General features: G+C 38.0%; 1 protein-coding gene and 2 long non-coding RNA genes across 3 annotated transcripts in view; 2 read left to right on the forward strand and 1 right to left on the reverse strand.

Moving 5' to 3' along the window:
• Positions 1-365: 365 nt before the first annotated feature.
• foxg1a (forkhead box G1a) lies at positions 366-2,715 on the forward strand. The gene has a single exon (XM_043698473.1). The coding sequence runs from the start codon at positions 603-605 to the stop codon at positions 1,830-1,832; it is 1,230 nt and encodes a 409-aa protein (XP_043554408.1). The 5' UTR covers positions 366-602; the 3' UTR covers positions 1,833-2,715.
• A 1,025-nt stretch (positions 2,716-3,740) lies between these two features.
• Positions 3,741-19,440, forward strand: part of LOC122553757 — a 166,043-nt gene continuing 150,343 nt past the window's right edge. The window contains exon 1 of the long non-coding RNA XR_006312836.1: positions 3,741-4,559. This is a non-coding gene — a long non-coding RNA (uncharacterized LOC122553757). The remainder of the gene's footprint in view (positions 4,560-19,440) is intronic.
• Positions 4,830-19,440, reverse strand: part of LOC122553756 — a 48,403-nt gene continuing 33,792 nt past the window's right edge. The window contains exons 2-4 of the long non-coding RNA XR_006312835.1: positions 10,172-10,238; positions 7,461-7,504; positions 4,830-5,878 (exon numbers count right to left, since the gene is read on the reverse strand). This is a non-coding gene — a long non-coding RNA (uncharacterized LOC122553756). The remainder of the gene's footprint in view (positions 5,879-7,460; positions 7,505-10,171; positions 10,239-19,440) is intronic.

The following is a 19,440-nucleotide window of genomic DNA, read 5'->3' on the forward strand; positions in this document are numbered from 1 at the left end:
TGGAAAAGGAGATGGATGGAGGGAGACCAAAATCGAGCAACTTTGCAGAACAGTGGAAAGGGAAACGTGCTGGGAGTGGAGGGGATGGTTGGGCTTGAGGGGAAAGCAACCATCCGGAAGATTGGAATTTGGGGGCGAGGGAGGAGAGAGAGAGTGGGTTTGGGTTGGGTTGGCGGTGACGCGGCTTTGACCTCTTTCCCCGCCCTGGCGTTGTAGCGTTCCGCCAGCTGGGGAGTTGAGGGGGGGGGGGGGGGGTGGGGATTGGGTGGGGAGGAGGAGGAGGAGGAGGAGGAGGGTGAGGTGCAAGCGGCGCTGATTGGCTGCGGCGTGGGGCGACGCGCAGGCGCGCCGGCGGCTGTGATTGGGCAGCCAGGGGCCGGGCTCCATGGGCGCGGAGCTGCCTGGCTCCGAGCGACCTCTTCTTAAGAACATGAAGTAGTGGCTCTTTTTTTTTTACTACACGGAGTTGCCAACGTTTGTGCGATTTGCGGTCCAACTGTGCTGCGGCGATCACCATTTATTTTCACTATTATTATTTTTTTCTCGGGATTTTTTTTTTGGGAAAAAAAATCCCCCCCCCCCCCCCCGTGTGTGTGTGTGTGATGTTGGACATGGGAGATAAGAAAGAAGTGAAGATGATCCCCAAGTCGTCGTTCAGCATAAACAGCCTGGTGCCCGAAGCGGTGCAGAATGACAGCCGCCAGCGCGCTGGCCCTGAGCACGATGACAAGCCGGGCTTGCCAGCTCTCGACACCAAGCCCGAGATCGCCGGCGGCAAAAGCGAGAGCAGCTCGGCGGAGCCACCCGGCTCGGACGACAAGGACAAGCCCGAGGAGAAGAAGGCCGACGGCAAGGAGTCAGACGCCGGCAAGGAGGGCGAGAAGAAGAACGGCAAATACGAGAAGCCCCCGTTCAGCTACAACGCCCTGATCATGATGGCCATCCGCCAGAGCCCCGAGAAGCGGCTCACCCTCAACGGCATCTACGAGTTCATCATGAAGAACTTCCCGTACTACCGGGAGAACAAGCAGGGCTGGCAGAACTCCATCCGGCACAACCTCAGCCTGAACAAGTGCTTCGTCAAGGTGCCCAGGCACTACGACGACCCCGGGAAGGGCAATTACTGGATGCTGGACCCGTCGAGCGACGACGTCTTCATAGGCGGCACCACGGGCAAACTGCGCCGGAGATCCACCACCTCGCGGGCCAAGTTAGCTTTCAAGCGGGGAGCGCGCCTCACCTCCACCGGCCTGACTTTCATGGACAGGGCAGGTTCCTTATATTGGCCGGTCTCGCCATTCCTGTCCCTCCATCACCCCCGAGCCAGCAGTACCTTGAGTTATAATGGAACCACCTCACCTTATCCCAGCCACCCGATGTCCTACAGCTCGGTGTTAACTCAGAACTCTCTGGCAAACAACCACTCTTTTCCAACATCAAATGGCTTAAGTGTAGATAGACTTGTGAACGGAGAAATTCCTTATGCCACCCACCACCTCACGGCTGCAGCCGCCTTGGCTGCCTCGGTGCCGTGCGGTTTATCTGTTCCATGCTCGGGCACGTATTCGTTAAATCCTTGCTCGGTAAACCTTCTGGCAGGACAGACAAGTTACTTTTTCCCCCATGTTCCTCACCCTTCAATGACTTCTCAAAGCAGCACTTCAATGACGGCTAGGACAGCGTCCTCTACGTCTCCACAGGCGCCTTCTACTCTCCCCTGTGAGTCTCTAAGACCTTCTTTGCCAAGTTTCTCCACAGGACTTTCTGGAGGACTTTCTGACTACTTCACACATCAAAACCAGGGGCCCTCTTCAAACCCTCTAATACACTAACAAATCCCTTCGAAAAGACTGTAAGTTGACATTTTACACACATTTGCGTTGTAAATAATTCTCAAAAGAAGCCCAGGTATTTTTATTCAAGTCCCCATTTTTGTCTGCATTTTGTCAAATCCCGTAGGATTGTTTGTTTATTCAGTTTCAGCAATGTGCAATTTGAGGCGGTTTAGATAGGAAACCATGAGTTAAATTAATGTAGACTGTGTATTTAAAATGACTACATTCCAACTAAGTTTAAATTAGGCAGGTCTGAAACAACTGTTCCACCAGAATTTCATATTTACAGTATTAGAAGTTATCTTTTTCTGGTGGCTGCTGATCTCAATATTGGCGGAAACATTTTACACTCGAAATAATCAAAATTGAACACTTGATTTGTACTGTATTTGGTAACCTTACTTAAAACATGCCTAACCTTCGGTCATTTTTTTTCCCATTTGGTTACAAAATGGTTCATGTTTACGTTGAGACCAAAGACGGGGCTAGAAATGCACTCCTTGTTTAAACGAACAAGTACTTTGAAAATAATTCCTATTTTCCAGTTTACAACACTGCCTGCAAAAGAATCAGAAGGGGACAAAATTGATGATTGCCTTTAGTTTGTGTTGTGCATAATTCGATGTATGTGGTCACTAACAGGTCCCTTTTCATTTCTTTCTGTAACTGTAGTGAAATGTGTAAACCTATTGTACTTAAAGGATAAATCTTGCGGACGTGTAACTTGTGTTGCTTAAATGCCTCATAAATTCCTTGAGTGATTGTTAATGTCGTCTCTAAATTTCATGATTGTGATATTGTGATCATATGCCCGTGTTGTCACTTAAAATGTTTACTATACAGAAGGCACCGAAATAAAAAAAATAGGTTACATTCAGAAGTTTTGACATCTTGTCCTTTTCTTTATCACCGCTAAATGCAATAGTGATCTGCAGTAATACTTTTTTTTGTAAATGGCTTTCTTTCTGCATGCATTCCTGTATCCCGTCAAAGAGACCAAAGTATACCAGATTAGTCAAGAATGAAACCACCCCTCCCCTTTATCTAGGCCTAATTTATCCCGTTGTACTCACCCACGTTTAACCTGAACCGTTGATATAATGTTTAAGTTACGCTCCAATTTAACTAATATGCTCACTTTTTAAAAAAATATAACTCTTCCCAATGAGTTTTATATTGGCGCCGCGTGTTCTTAGTACGGTTCAATTCACGGCTTACTATACATTATACACACCGAATAAAGGAACAGGTTTGAATGCATCCCTAAAACTATTTCCTATCAAAATTTGTTTCACTGTCGCGCTAGTTTTCAAACTATTTGCTGATTTTTTGTGGTTTAGATGTGAAGCACACAGGACTCTTTGAGGCAAATATTTTAAACGTTAGTGTAGTTGCTGGAGTGGTGTATTGTTGATTTAAATGTGGTTTCCCAGAAAGTGGAGCCCTGCCTTTTCACAGTCACCTCATCAGTTCATGCATTTTTGAAACAATACACAGCCTTCAAAAGACACTAAGAGCCCAATGCCTCCTGCACTACCAGGTATAAAATATAAACGTGATATTTTTAAACAGAGAGCGACCCACCAGGAAATTTAGTTGAAAGTTATAAATTAATATTTGATTTGTCGATTTGTCAATTGACGTTCAGGTATTATTTACAAATTCATATTGAAGTGTGTGATCACTGACAGCAAGTGAATGAGTTCTTCATGTACGCTGGGGATTTTGTCGATTCAGGAACAATATGATTATGAAATAAATTCTTCCGTAGAAATGACAGCCGGTGCCAATGAATGTTATGTACATTTGTAACCCCATTTCAGATGAGATTGATTCATGCAGTGATCTGGAGGCAATTACTTTTGGTTGTATCATTTATGACTAAAAGCGTTGAAACTCTCTATGAAAATATACAACATTCGACAAGCTGAGATGTCACATTTGTGAGAAAAATTTGACTAATACATTTCTTGCAAATTCGATCCGCAGTAAGTCTGTGCAGGGTGCTATCCTTATTTGTTCTTCTTGTGTTACATTAACTATGCCCACGAGTAACGCAAGAAGGCTAGTGCCTCTCACAATAGGCCCGAAGGAAAATGAATCTCGGCTGTAGATGTTATCGCTGTAATGTTAAGCAGGGTTATGTGAAAGAAGGAAGTGTGGCTCCTGAATTAAATACAAGCAAATTGATATGAAAAAAAAGGAAAGGAGAATTTGCGAGGCGTTACTGAGGGGATCTACAATAAGAGGGTTTTCTTTGACCTGAAGAAACGTGAAGCTTCATTTACATAGAGACAAGACGCAGTGACGTTAGCAGTTATCCGGGCCGCTAGCTGCTCCATACGTTCTCCAGAGATAATCTATCCCGTTTCTCTGCTCCAAACCGGCGCTCCGGAACTAGAAAATAAAACCAATCTATCTGTTGATAAAATGCTGTACATTGTCTATTAGAAAACAATAAACCGTGTCACGTCTTTAAAAAGTCCCAATTCCTTTTTTTTTCGCTGCGGCACAGGTCAAAGGCACGCCTGCTTTTCAGATCTGTGGCTGCCTTAGAAATTGAACCTCAAAGTGTTTTCAAAAAGATCATTATACCATTAGGAAAAGTTTAAAGTTTTTTTTTCGTTAAGTGCCATTTTACGAAAGGAGAGAAGCATTCCGCTGTTTAACCCCTGAAGTTTCACTGAGCTGGAACGTGCCGTCGAATGCAATGCCTTGCATTTGGTAAGTCCACGATCTCCTTTTCTTTCCACTAGTTCGTCGTTGACTTGCTAAGATTGTTTGAATTGTATATGTGTGTATATTGTACTGCAGAGTATTTATTTCATTGTTTTTTTTTAAATTTAATTTAATTGAACTCTGGGCCTAATGCGCCTGTTTATCCTAATAATCAGCATAAACTGACAGTCGTGATTTTAAGAATATTATCATTGGGACGGTTTCTGCGACCTGTACATTAAAAATGTGCAGTTAGGATACATTTCCGCAGGGCAGTCATGCTGAGGTTGTCAGGAGGCGCATCAGAATATTTTAATGATTACTTACAAACAAATTGAAATTCTCAGGTTTGTACCAATGCTGTTTAGACTTGACCTGCCATTAACAGAAGATCGATTCAAACAAAAGGAAACCGTGCACATAATGTCGTAATTCCATGACTATTGCCAAGTTGCTTTGTGTGTGAAGCGATTGGAAAGGGGAACTAGATCGCGACAGTATTTCTGTTCAGGACAATGCTTGACTGTGATTGAGTGGATACCCAACATGAAAACACATAAGATCTCCAATTACTTTCATGCTCAAGCACATCAAATCCACTAGCTGCGAAGGTTAGGAAATACAGGCGTGTTAAAAGGGCAGCTGGGAGTTTACCTGATAGAATGTGACGCCTGGATAGTCATAGTTTTGATAATCAAATTGTCCCTAATGATCCGAAGAACATACCTTAGCTAGTGGTTTCAAAGTCCAACAAGCCATGTTGAAACAATTGAAAATTTCCAACGTAATAGTTTATTTTACAAGTTGTTAAGTGCACAGCAAATATGTTGCAATGTGGTGCTGAGAGAAAAAAAATACTAAAATGCGCTGTCGTGCATTATTATGCCAAGCGGAGTCACATCATGCCTGAAGCCGAGACCCTCACAAGAGTAGATCCTAATTTAGTATTACACGGATTTGTATGAGAAAAAAACCTTCACCACGAATCCGTAATGAAAGGTCTCAATGTGATGGCTTTGGTTTGGTTCGAATGTGGAAGGTAGCTCACTCTGATCAGCATTTTGGGTAATGTGGCTATATTTTGTGTCAGCTGTGTGGTACGTTCTACAAGGTGAGCGACTCTTGGGGCAATACGTCAAGGTACATTCAAGATCTGTCGGATCATTCCCAATAATTCTATCCGGAATCCGATTAATGTCAAAATATAAGATCCACAGCCGTGATCTTTCTTCCCATCTTTGCTTTTTCTTCGTAAGCGCCGAAGGTTATTTCCCGTGCAAGTAATGCCCCATTTCTGCCTCAGTGTATTTCCTATCTCCAAAATCCTGCAAGGAAAGAAATAGAGTAGACTCCTTGACAATATTTCCCATTTGAATTGATGCATTATGTTTTTTAAGTCCACATTGAAGAAATTGTTTCTGGTAACTAAGGATCTACCCGTTTGGGTCAAACGTGGTATTTGCCGGGTTAGATAGAGGTGAAGGTGAAGTTCATTAGGGGTTTGAGGGATGTGTGAGTGGTGCCCAGAGGGCGGAGTTCTTGCGCACTGTAAACTTTCCAGATCAAACCTCGCTGCAATTGTCTGGAAACAGATGGCAGCGACATTGAACGGGAGCGAGAGTTGAGCGTCAATCCTCACTAAGTAGGGAACTTGTGAAAATAAAAACCACTGGAATATCGAAGATAAAACAAAATGCAATTAAACAGAAGTAACCATTATGTCTTAGCCCGCAATAATTGTAAGCAAGTAACTTCCGATTAAGAACAACAGAAAATCAACGCTCTCACTTTGCACAATAATGTGTTTCCCTCTACCCAAACTGTTGGTTTGAATCTTTTGATTATTTACATTTGAAAGTTTTAAACAAATTTAGTTGTGGCTACTTCCGTCGCTAAGGCATTATGCTACAACATTTAAATAATATGATATATGATAATGAGAAGAAAGGGAATTTAATTATCGGGCGCATAATCTAAACATCCATATATTTTCAAATAATATTTTTGCGCTGCTGTTGAACAGCCTTAAATTAGTTTATTTTATTTATTTCTTGATAATAATCTGCAAATTGTTCCTTAATATTCAATTTATACGTGTTTTATGAACAATTTGAGCCACATATTTGGCTGTCAGTTATTGAATACACGAAACACAAATAAATAGCGAAAATAGAACTGCTGACAAAATAGGTACAACTGCATAATTAACCAGAATTCATATTTGGACTAATTTGGTTTATCATCAAATGGGTAAAATTAGGGAACAAACGCCGATACTATGGAGTTTTAAAATGTTATATCTGTGCTTAAGCGCATTGTTCTTTATTCAGTCTTTTATTCAATCATCTTACGGACATACTAACAACATTGTCTTTACATTATCTCAATCGACATTTCTTTTCAAGACTAAAATTTTAAAATTTCCTATATTTTATTTCAAGTATGAAATTTAAATTATTTGAAAGCAAGCAATGGCGCACTTACGTAATTTGTAATGCTGTGCGTTAGTTAGTGTAAGATGCGAGGGTAAAAGATATCACTGTGATACTGGATTAGTGCAATAAAACGTGTCCTCTGTGTTAATTGCAATTATAATGCTGGTATTGCAGACTACCTTGTAGGGTGTTACATGCCTGTCTAAATTTGCAACACATTCACCAGGGCACAGTTTGGGTAAATATGCCGAGTTTATAATCTTCGTGTTTCTTTTAACGTGTTTAATGTCTAAGGGTAAACATATATTTTAGACTTACATGAAACAAATTCTGCATAAAATATGTAACATAGGTTAAATCGTAAACTTTATATTTCTCTTTCGAGCAACTGATTATCAGCGGCATATAAGGTATTGGATACATTTTCTATTATGAAAAAACCACAAGACTTTTAATATTTGTTATTACTTACCTAACTTGCAAGACAGCTTGCTTTCCTTATAATCACGAATAACTCTGCATAATATACAAAACAATATATTCACTTTTGGCTGAGATACAGTACTAAATATTACCACGGCGAATCTCTAATTTATTATTATAATTATTATTCATGCATCCATTGACAAAAAAATATAATAATCTTTAAAGAACCAGTTTCCTCCATCTACAAATAGTTATGCGGGTGATGTAACGAAAATAATTCATACAAACAGAATAGCCAGAAATTCTACAGCTGTTGGTCTGCTATTAAGGCTTTTTTTGGAACCATTTCCCAGAGCAAATGTGTTTGTAAACACATCGATTTACATTGGTAAGGCTGAACAGTGAAAGAGTTGGAGCAATTGTTGCTCAGAGACTGGGCATCTCGTGAGTCGCAGATCTTGTTCCTGGATGTTAACCTTATCGAGTATGACAGGCCACTTTGTTTGCGGCGCTTTACTGTTGTGAACTCGATCTAGTCAGTATTGTACTCAGTTTCAACACACTGCGCCTATCATAGATCTAAGCACATTTCCTTGATAACTCATCTTACATTCCGAGACATTGTGACGAAAAGCTAAAACTGTTATTTTCGGTTTCGGAAGACTTTACTTCACAGCCTGAAGTTTGACAAGTCTTCAAGTTGCACATTTAACATAGGTCATCATTGATAGTGCTTGTAACAGAATATAAGCTGGAAATTATCAGTATGTCGCCAGAAGACACATACATTTAGTTTAATTTCCTCTTGATTTTCTTTTGACAACTGCTAGCTAACCTATTCAGCAAAGAGAGCTTGATCAGAACTGTCAATGGTAGCGTGGGGGCGCTGTTGGTAAAGCAATGAGTCTAACATGTCTCTTTCGCTGTCTACCTAATCTCTCTTTCTTCCCCTCTCTCACTCTCTCTCGCTTTCCTTCACAGCTTGTGTCTGTGTTTCAAAAACACAATGCACATATTCGATTGTCTTTTGCACATTATGCATTTCTATCGGCACCAAGCGGTTTCTCTTCTCACGGTGTAAACCTCGAGTCCCGGAGCTCAACTTGGCTCCAGAGAGAAGAGTGGACTCACTTCCACTTGGTTCGGAGCAGAACCGGCTCTCAGATTTACACTAGAAAACTTTAGCGCCAGGAACTCGCCTGGCGCTGACCCTGCCATAATAAGAAGGCGGATGCATCGACGATCAGAAAGGTGTACGCAATTTAGCAAACAATGCCGATTCAAAAGGGAATCGACGTTTAAGTCACATGCTTCACTTTTCCAATCAGCAAAACATATTCTCGTGGTCACGTTCAAACATATTTGTGTAAATAAAATATATTGTTTAATTGGTTTATTGAATAGTTGGTAAAATACAAATAACGTGAGCAATAAAAATCTCCCTGTTTTGTGAACCATTAATTTGACTTTAAGAAACGGTGACCAAGGCTAGTTTTGAACGTGTGTGTCCATGAATCAGTTCAAGCTATATATATATGTGTGTGTTTATTGGTTTGTTGTGATCCATGATGGAGTCAGTGTTATTTGGGAAAGCAAATGTGTTTTGAATATGATTGAAATAACTTTTATCAGTAAATCCTTCATAGTATTTTCGTTGCATTTTTAATGTTATTTAATATTTTGACACCTGGACTATCTGCTAGATATTCCAATCGTTCAGGCTGAGTTTTCTTTTTAACATTGTTGAGATTGCGCAGCTATTTGTTGTTCGGACTCATGCAGATGAAGTCCACTGAAGAACACGTTTGATGTTATTAACTGGGAGTTTAAACGTTCAATGAATATAATAAAGCTACTGAGCGATCTTTGTGTGTTTGGTCACAGGGAGATATAATTTAACTCTACCTCTTGTCTCTAGCTGCTCTTAAATATTCAATTTTAGTTTCGCTAAAATGGGCGCCTATGTGTGCACCGACTAAACAAATTATTGGTGCATGTTTTACAAGTATGCCTAGCAGCAGCAATCAACTGCTTTCACTCCAGGGATTTGATTTGAGAAATAATGAAGGTGGGATTTGCCAAACCTCGGTGCACCAACAGATTTTAAACAGGAAATGGCATGGAATACATAGAATGAACAATCGCTCTGAACTGTGACATAGTATTTTTGATGAAATTTAACGTTAGCGGTCCCTTTAAATTGGGAAGTATCGGGCTGGTCAATCCATATCCAGTTACCTCGTTTACATTTAAAACCAGAAATTTGCACATTTGTCCACTGCCCTGTCCGTCAATCTTCTCACCATCGGAACAAAGGGCATGTTTGATTTTGCAACACAACAGTAAGATTCTGTGATAGATATGTTCCAGATAGGAGATGGGAATAGAAAGCCGTGTGTCGTTTGGAAATTGGTTTTAAAAATGCTAACAGATATACATGCCCATGTATTTGACATTGGTTGAACAAATAAACAGAAAAAAAATCATCACCAGTGGTTCCATGTCATTGAACACAGGTGCATTGTTTGCCAATACTCAATATTTCATAAAGAGTGAATGAAGGATTATTTATTTATATTGCATGAGTAACTATAACTATCATTTTACAATATTTGGTTTTGTCGAGTAACCTAGAACCACTGAAGGTTACCCGATTTAGAACACGCGCGCCTATATTTCTGGACAGTGAAAATGTCCAAAGTAACAAAAATGTGTTTTTCGATCGTGTTAAATATCTAGGAAGAGAAAATTAAATACTTGCAAAGCTTTTCGCCCCGTAAAGTAGATAATTCCCAGGAATGTTCTTGTTCAAATGTCAAATCTCCTAACAAAAATGAAATGACAGCTTTTGAAGTTAAGCAGAGTTCACACCTCAATATTTAATATAAAACGCTGGTAATTGCCTTAACAATTACGCTACACCTTGTCTTTGTGCATTATCAGTTTCCGCGTCCTGTCATTTTTACAATAATTATCTATGATTCATTTCAATTCGCCTTCTTGCTAAAATTAATTTCATGAATGCGACCACGTTTTTTTTTCTCAAAAACATTTCATTTCTAAATTCCTTTAAAATTGATTCCAAACCACTGCCATGTAAATAGGTTACATTTTATTGGAAACATTTTTAGGTAACAAAAGTAGAATCAACGTTTTGAATACTTTTTTTTTCTTCTGGAAATGGTATTGACCTGAAATGGTTTAAACTGTAAAAGGGGAGGTTAAGGAAATATCCAATCCATGAGAAAGCCCCATCCATGTTTTGAGTGATGCCAATATTAAAACATCATTGAACTAGCGTAAATAAGAAAGGACTCTTCTGATACGTTCCGGAAATGAAAAATGTACTCCTATATAATTACGTTGTGGAAATCATTTGGGACTCGGTGGGATTTTATTTGCGGAAGCAGCGTAAATAACGTTTCATTCTGAATAGCGAACTAATGTGCGTAAACCCTCGGCCTAGTGTTCCAAATTACAGACAGCATTGTTGGGGGAGGGGGTGGGGGGTGAGGGGAGGACACAACACAACATCCAGTAGCTCGTAATCAACTGGGTGTAAACTATACATTTGACGATAAAAAAAAGTACCTGGAAATAGATTCGTGTTGAGATCATTCACATTAACCAAATACTGAATTTAAATATCAAATTCGAGTATTGCCAACAAACTGACGGGAGGTGATGGTTTTTATTGGAACAGAGCTCAACAAGCCGAGTTTCTCCAACAATTTCTGTTTTTGTGACAACAAGTGATATGCTCAGTAAGAGGCTAAGACTGTAAAGACTGTAGGATAGGAAATAATTGTTGTTTTCTACCAAGCTTATTCCAAATTACTCATTCACCTTGGTTAAAATCAACTACGGCTGAAATCCATTTTGATGTTTAAAATGCGTTAGTAGTGCTATAAAAACCCCCATTGTTGATAGCATTGCGTAAACATGTCAACCACACATTTAAAATGAGTCATTTATCAGGAATTGGTCACAAATTATACAAGGTTTAATTTGTATTGATTTGCGTGTTTATCTATTTGTGAAAACCTTTACGTAATTGCCTACATAGTCATTGGCTTGTGTTGATATTACCGTATTGTTTTGAAACAAACTTCTTATAATCTGCAAGAAATTGGCACATGTACAGCTGAAGTATTATATCGATGGTAGATTGCCATCAGCCTTGGGAAAGATGACTGCGATAATACAAGTGAACGAAAGTGTTCAAATCTAAATGTATGATGTTGAAGCGTGAAATTATAATTGTAATAATTTTATATGAACATTTTGCTATTTAAAAGAAGTGTCACTTAAAACATTCCTGGATTATCTATTTGCTTAGTCGGAAGGACAATGGAGTATTTCCACTTTAAACGAAGGTTTCTTGTATGCGGGTTGAAGATACAAGTTAGTGTTAACAGACGGTTCCAGGTTTCTATATTGTAGTTATTACTTTTCAGCAACAGGGAACCGACATCACTACTTAAGTTTCGTATCTTGAAATATCAGTTTTGATTAATTCATTGGTTTTAAAAGATTTGGAAATAGCTAATCTACGTGCATTTTTTTCTTGAAAGCACTCAAATCACACTAATATTGCCCCGCCAAATATCGAACGGAGAAATTGTACGAGGTGTAGGCTTTAAGTAATTTAACATCTGGCATAAACATGGACTTGATCAAAAACAGATTATTTTATTGAGTATTGATGACCTCTCTCAATGTACTGCCGTTTCTGTGATAACGATTAAATTTTATGCTAAATTACTGTATTGTTTACGTACAGAATCAGACTTAAAGCAATGGTAAGAAACGTATGTATTTTGTGTGCGAGCCTGTCTCTAGTCCTGTGTGAATCTGTCCCTGTGTGTATTTGCCCCACTGATATCTGCTCTTGTGTGCGGGTAACTGTCCATGTGTGTGTATCTGCCCTGTATATGTCTGTCATTGTGTAAGTATTTGCCTTTATATGTCTGCTGCTGTGTGTAAGTTTGTGTGTGGTTGCACTTTCATGCATCCCCTGTGTGCCTGCCGTGTATATCTGTCCCTGTGTATACACATGCGTGTGTGTATCTGCCCCTATATGTGTTGATCTCCTGTGTGTCACTACAACCTGTAGAGTTGGAACTGGTTTGGGAAGCACTGTTTGAAAGTGCAGGTCTTTCCTTTCTTCTGACTCGCCGACCCAATAGGTTGAGCTAATGCTGAGGGCGTCGTGTGAATGAACTGGAAAACACTCGACAGGTCGTGAATAATCGTTTTAATGAGTGTGTAAAGCATGCGACGGGGTGCAGAGAGCTGTCGGGTTAAACAAACAACTTGTACCCTGATGTAATCCGATTGTTAAAGTGCAAAGTGGTGTCATTCCAGTTTTCCGTTCCGTTGGTTAAAACCACAGCTCCAACACGCGGGAGTCCAATTGTCCCAATTAAAGAAAAATAACAATATTTTCTTAACTTGAGTGTGATCTTGTTTAATGTTAGTCTGTGGCTTAGCCAAGCATCAATTCAGACAAAAAGGTGATTTGTGAGCGTACTACAGTCTTTAATCAAAGCCCAAGTTGATGCATAACATGTTTGCCACCCGTAGAGGACAATAAATTGTTATTTTGTTCAATTGATCTCTGTAGTATATTTGATTCAGCAACGCGATGAATGAGGGCGATATAATATACACCCTCAGCATCGGGGAATTGCTTTGATTATAACATTTAACATTTTGTATGCAAACCAACAATATGGTGTGTGTGTATTTCATACGTACTCAAACTATAAAAAGCCCAGTTTTTGAAGCGGGTTGATAAACACTGACACACAAAAATGTTAAAACGTCCTTAAAATTCCACATAATCACGTGCTTCCCAAATGTTGGCCACGTGTGAAACTTGCACAAAATGGGGAGGATTTTATTCACATGTACAGTCCCAAGTGTACACTGTAGGTCTTTGGAACATTGAAACAATGGGATCGAAATAAATACTTAGTTTCAATTAATTACGACGATGTATTACCCAAACATAAGTAACCGATTGTTGCATGGAAACAAATACCGTGGAACCGCGTCGCTAACCGCCACGTGTTTATTGTGAACAGATTTGGAATCTACTGGGACATTTTAAATTTCCGATTGCGCCCATTTCTAGGTTCCACAAATTTTGTAACGCTCTGGCGCTGTTAGGAAATGGAATTCTAGTGCGGAGAAGTTGCGGTCTTCCTAAATAAACTCACAATTTGCTGGCAGATTAGTGTCAGAATAGATTCGAGTTTTGCGCAAAGCTATTACTGATTAAAAACTGGAATCTGAAGAAAATTCAGTTTATGGCCCTTATATTTAAATATTGTATATTTTCATTACTATTTTCAAACATTGTAACAATATCTTTCCTAAAAATATCTGTATGCCTTTATCCTTGTTATGTTCATTAATTGCTATTAATTGTATTTATTTTGACAGACATAATTCAAAAACAACACCAATATAATATTGCCGAGTAAACGATTCAACCGGACAGACTTACAGTAATTACACAGTGGCGGAAAAATCAGACTAAGAAAATTGAAGTTTTACACAGTGTTGACAATAAGTGTTATACAATTGGTTCGTTCTCGTGTTTTCAAAGAAAGATCGGAGTAAACTAATATAATTATAAGTGTTGATATTCCAGAATTGTTTCAGTTCATATATCAGCCTTACAGGGAATTGTTATATACCTGCAGGAGCCAAATCGCCCTAATAATCTTTAAAATAAACCCCTAGATTGCTTCTTATTCTGGCTGTTTGTTTGCTCTGCTTTGCTGTGTAAGTAAAATGCACTAACATATGTTTACGTCAATACAGCTGTGCTTTAAGAAACGTTTGTCTTGCTGAAGTGAAAACAGGTTCCAGAAACAAAAACATTTACAACGTCAGAAACAGGCGGTGACAATTCCAAACACGTCAACAGTAACCCGCGAGTTTCAGAGGCATGGGAAATATGGCAGTGTTCCTATCAGAGATCTATTTGTCCAACTGTCGTGTAGTTTTAAAAATCTGTGTCTAACAGAAAGTTTAGAATTTGGTCCAATGCCTGTTCACACTGTTATGGCAAGTGAGTGTTCAGATAAATGCTTGCTGTACAAATACAGCTCTCGTATTCCCATCATAGCGCCTCAAAGTCCCATTTTTCATGCAAATAATAAAATAATCACGTCTGGCTGTACGAGCAAAACGCAAAGATGACTGAGTTGTGTTCGGTGAGAGTGGCCCGAATTTTCAGGGAGCCCCGCTCAAGACGGAAGGCGGCAGGCAAGATCCGCGAGCCAGTGTGAAGGTTTTGTCTCCTCCGGTAGTCACACGGAAACGCATCTGTGAATCTGATAACATCTTCCTAAAATCATCGTCCCTCCCTAGAATGGTACTGAATTCACCAGCACAAAGCAAGCAGTCCCACTGCTCACACACACGCACTCAGATGATAAGGCAGCTCTCGCTTGGAGAGTGACTCCACCGCGGAACCCGCTGTCTGACCAGGTGTCATAGAAAGCAATTTTAGACAGCGAGAAATATTGACCAAAGAAAAGGTGAATGTGATGAATGAAATTCTGGTCACAGAGCACGGAGACAGGCTATGGCATAAAGTGCTCTTTTGTACAAATGAAAACATAGTTCGGGCCGTTCCAGGTTATGGTGGGTAAATAGCAGAGTCTCTGCCGGAGTAGGAATTGCTATTGTTAAACACGCTAAAGCCATTCCGCGTAAAGTAAAGGGGAAAGGGCAAAGGCATTCTTGAGATTAGATTTCTTTAAGTATTCCCTCTCGAAACAGTTCACTAGTTTTCCGAAAGTACTGTATTAAAAGAAAACATTCACAAAAGCAGATCCTTAGCCATTGCGCATCGGTTACACCACAAGCAACGTTAAACACAGAAAACTTTTTTATAATAATAAAACTTTTTTCGAGTCTATGCTGGTGATCGATGCGTTGGTGCTTCCTACATTTTAGAGCTAATCGCACTATCATCAGCTGAGGATATGTTTGAACGTAAACCTCGAAAAATTGCACACTGACAAACCGAATTTTCTGAAATGTTGTGCAATCTAAAATCATCTGATTCGGCATCTGCATAAAATAAATATGTAATGTCAATGTTTATTTTGTTTTTTTTCTTGTAGTCAGGTTCTAGACGTTTATTATTATTTCCAGTTTTAATAATTACGCGTTTGAAAACTTCATGGCAGTCTCTTTCAAATTTTGTAAACGTTATTTAGTTATTGTGGAAGTCTGGTGACAGCTTTGTGTAACAGCTGAACTAACACATTTTACATCAACTGTATCTTGTTTGAGATTCAATAAAACAGCATATTTCTCGATAAAATATGCACTGCATCAGCTTGAAATTCGCTGACATTAATCTTGCATTGTTTCGACGTTTCGTCTGTTAGCTGCAGATTGCTTTTGCCGTTTCAATTAAAATAAGTGAAATGTAAAATAGAAATTAGCTGGAAATTCACTGAATATTATATGGAGATAGTATAACGTGACAATATTTCGACTATTATTGATATCACCAAAGTGTAACGGCCGAAGTAGAAGTTGCTACGCAAATTTTTTTGTTGCCTTGTAACATTATAATTATTTAACTTCTCTTCAAGCGAGCACAACTTCAATTAAAATAAAGGTGGTTAGTGTACACTGTTAATTTTAGATTGTAATTTCCTCAGGTCTATTCTAGTTAAAAAAAAGACATTGCAAAATTTTTGGAGTTTATTTCACGTAATGTAATGCCGATACCTTTTGTTTTAATTTCTACAAAGTCATATGAATTGTTCCCACTTTTTCTCGATTCTTTTAATAACATTAGTTCGCATATATAATGAAACGTCTTTGATATGAATTATGCCAAGGTATGCTTTTTGATCGCATGTTGTTGAGATTTTGCATTCCTCGCTAGCGACATCATCATTTCATCTCTCCATTGTTGTTAAGACTAAAAAAAAACGGTTGGGTTGAAGCTAAAATGTTTTAGTATATCTAGATTATCATAAATAAACTTAGCAACCAACTTAGTCTTTTCGACCAGAAATATCAGAATTTTAATAGTGGAGCACATTTCACTGAGCGTTCGGTTAGGGTTGTTTCAAACTTTTTGTTTTGAAATTAATTTTCACATCATAACTCTATATTTATGAATAAATATAAAATTGTTGTATTTCGCTTGACTTGAGTTGAAGGACGCTTTCTAAAACCTCATCCGTTAACTTTGCCACTCATATCAAACAGCCAAATACATTATAAGGTATGTCACCATGGTTGAAAACATTTTCAGTCATCACACTGAATCAATAAACAATACTTTTCGTGATAGTTTTAACCTGATTCTTCAAACCGAAGAGTCAGAAGCATGCACGCATATATATTTTTGTGTTCCTCGTAGTGAACTTGTACATCCAGGTTTGAGAACCTAATAACATCCCCGCGCGTTTCAGCAGGACAGACAAGACCTGGAAAATCATCAGTGTTTTTGATTTCAATAAACTTAAACCCAACCTTTCCTAAGTACAGTCAATGCAAGTTTTACTTTCTGTAAATATTGATGTTTCCTTTTTTTTGGATCTCGAAATATCTTTGCTTTTCGTTATAATGATTTCTCTTTCAGAATAAACAGAACACACACTTACTACCTGACGTTACTTCTTCACATTAAAGTAGATGAGTCAGGAACGATCTGATATGTCTCACGATTAGCTAAGTTATTAACAAGGAGCTGGATAAGCACAGCGTCGTTTCATGAAAATTATGTTAGTATATGACATATGTTTATTGTCTTTTATTTCCTTAGTTAATGTTTTGGATAACAAAATTAAATTTGACCGGCATAATATGGCGCTTACCATTTGGAGATGGTTAGATTAAATGTATCAAAGCTAGATCCAACTAGTGCCTATGGAAAATATGATAGCTTTTCTTTCAGGTTTCCTTGATGAAATCAAATACACTTAAATTTGATCTAATTTAGCATTATACTGTGCAGAGTGTTGGGATGATTTACTTCTTTTACCTTTGAGTTCTAGGGTCTGATAAAGGCTAGACAGATGGAATAAATCATCCCAACAATTTGATGCTTCTTAAGGGCTGTAACTGAAACAACTTTGTCCTGCATTAACCCAGTTTTCATTGGATATGAGTCTACAGCACAAAACTGTCTGTAATTTGGCACCAATTGCAGCTGATTGGATAGTCCCACATTGATGACTTGATGTATAGTAAATGGAAATATCAGGGCAATGATCTTTTAGCTAGGGCAAGAAAAGCATGAAATAACACACCAAACACAAAACACAAAACAATACCTATTCCTGCAGCAAACTTAAGATATCCACCAAGCTGTTTGGCATGTTTTGTGATTTAGAAAGTTCAGTAGTTTGAAGGTTAGTACACAAAGGGAAACAAGTAAACATCTGTGATATAAATATAAGGTAATTACCAGATAAATTGACATTCTCTTATTTAATTTCCTTGTTTATTTTTAAGTGTGTTTAACTATTTATGTAAGAACATATTTGAAATAGTAAACATAATTTGATTGCTTTTATTTGGGTGATAATAAATGCTGTTTTAAATTTGTTTATAAAATTAGAAGTACCTATTTTCTTTACACTGATAAGAATTGTTAACTAGATTATTTCTAATGCATACCATATTAAAATAATTTGGAGACATACTCTTTCTTCTACTATTTAGCAGTTTGATATTTGATCTAAATAAAACACATTTCCTCATTGCAAAAATGTGCAAAAATATAACTATCAAAATCATTTCATTGATTTTATTTTAAGAGCAAAGAATGTTTACCTCATTTATATAAAATATTTTTTGTTCAGTGCTGTACATCTAAGAACATAAAGCCAGGCAAACAATTATCAACTAAAATTAATTGAAATATCTGTTGACGATATGGTATAAAACTTGCATACTACTGTAGAGTCAGATGTACATGTAAGCATATGAACATAAAGGATGGGGAGAAAGGCTGGCCATTTAGTTTTACTTATGTTTAGTTTTATTTTGAACAAGTCATATGTTTGGTTACTTTACTGAACTACTTGTTAGCTTGGTCACCAAGTGACCACTAATTCTTCAACAGAATTGCATATTATATAAAACTAATATCAGTTTGAAAAGCAACACTACATGCGTTAATTTAGGGTCTGGAGTCCCTCGTGTCTACTAATTACTTATGCAAGAATGTGCAGGCATCATGAAGAATAGAGGACATTGAGCTAGTTAAAACCAACAATTACCTCATGCTTTAATTAACAAATTGATCCTTTTTCTTCTAGCACTATGCTTTTGCATACATATAGTAAAACAATACCCTGGCTCTGTATTTTCCAAAAATCACATATTCACTTTTTTTATGATTTGTGAATAAAGTGTGAGATCACACAATCTAAGCTTTTAATGTGATTTATTAACATTTAGCTAGAGTGTGATTAATTAAGAATGTGCACATTCAAGACTATGTATATGTATGAAATTGCTTCTACTATACAAACAAACTAAATGTGCTCATTCGGACATCACAATAATAAATATTTAAACTGACTAACTTTATTCCCATTTGTCCTATTATATTGTACATGCTATAGGTACTGCTGAGTAAACACAAATAAACTATTTACACTGATATTGAGAGAGATATTTGTAAATTAAGTATAATTATATTGATATACATGCATTAACAAATCAGGGAATGGTGACTTGTTTTTTTGTGTGGGCAAGGTTACACTATAGTTCTTCTTGATGATTTATAATGAGATGATACTGGCACAAATCAGTACAGAGAGTGCCCACTGAGGTTTGTTTTCGGCAAGCAGAAAGGATGCATTTTTCCAAAGTATTTCTCTGTTGTTTCCAGACATCACATGGCAAGAACTTATACTTATATGGTTTCTTTAACAAAATAAGATGCTTAAAAGTGCCTCACCAACCTAGCAAATACGAAAGCCAGACTATTTTTCCTTGGCTTTCTGAAAATTCATTCTCAACCA

This window comes from Chiloscyllium plagiosum, chromosome 10 (assembly GCF_004010195.1).
Source record: "Chiloscyllium plagiosum isolate BGI_BamShark_2017 chromosome 10, ASM401019v2, whole genome shotgun sequence".
Lineage (NCBI taxonomy): Eukaryota > Metazoa > Chordata > Chondrichthyes > Orectolobiformes > Hemiscylliidae > Chiloscyllium > Chiloscyllium plagiosum.

What these genes read in the sequence shown, in the direction of transcription:
- foxg1a (XM_043698473.1), top strand. Translation starts at nt 603, where the DNA reads ATGTTGGACATGGGAGATAAGAAAGAAGTGAAGATGATCCCCAAGTCG.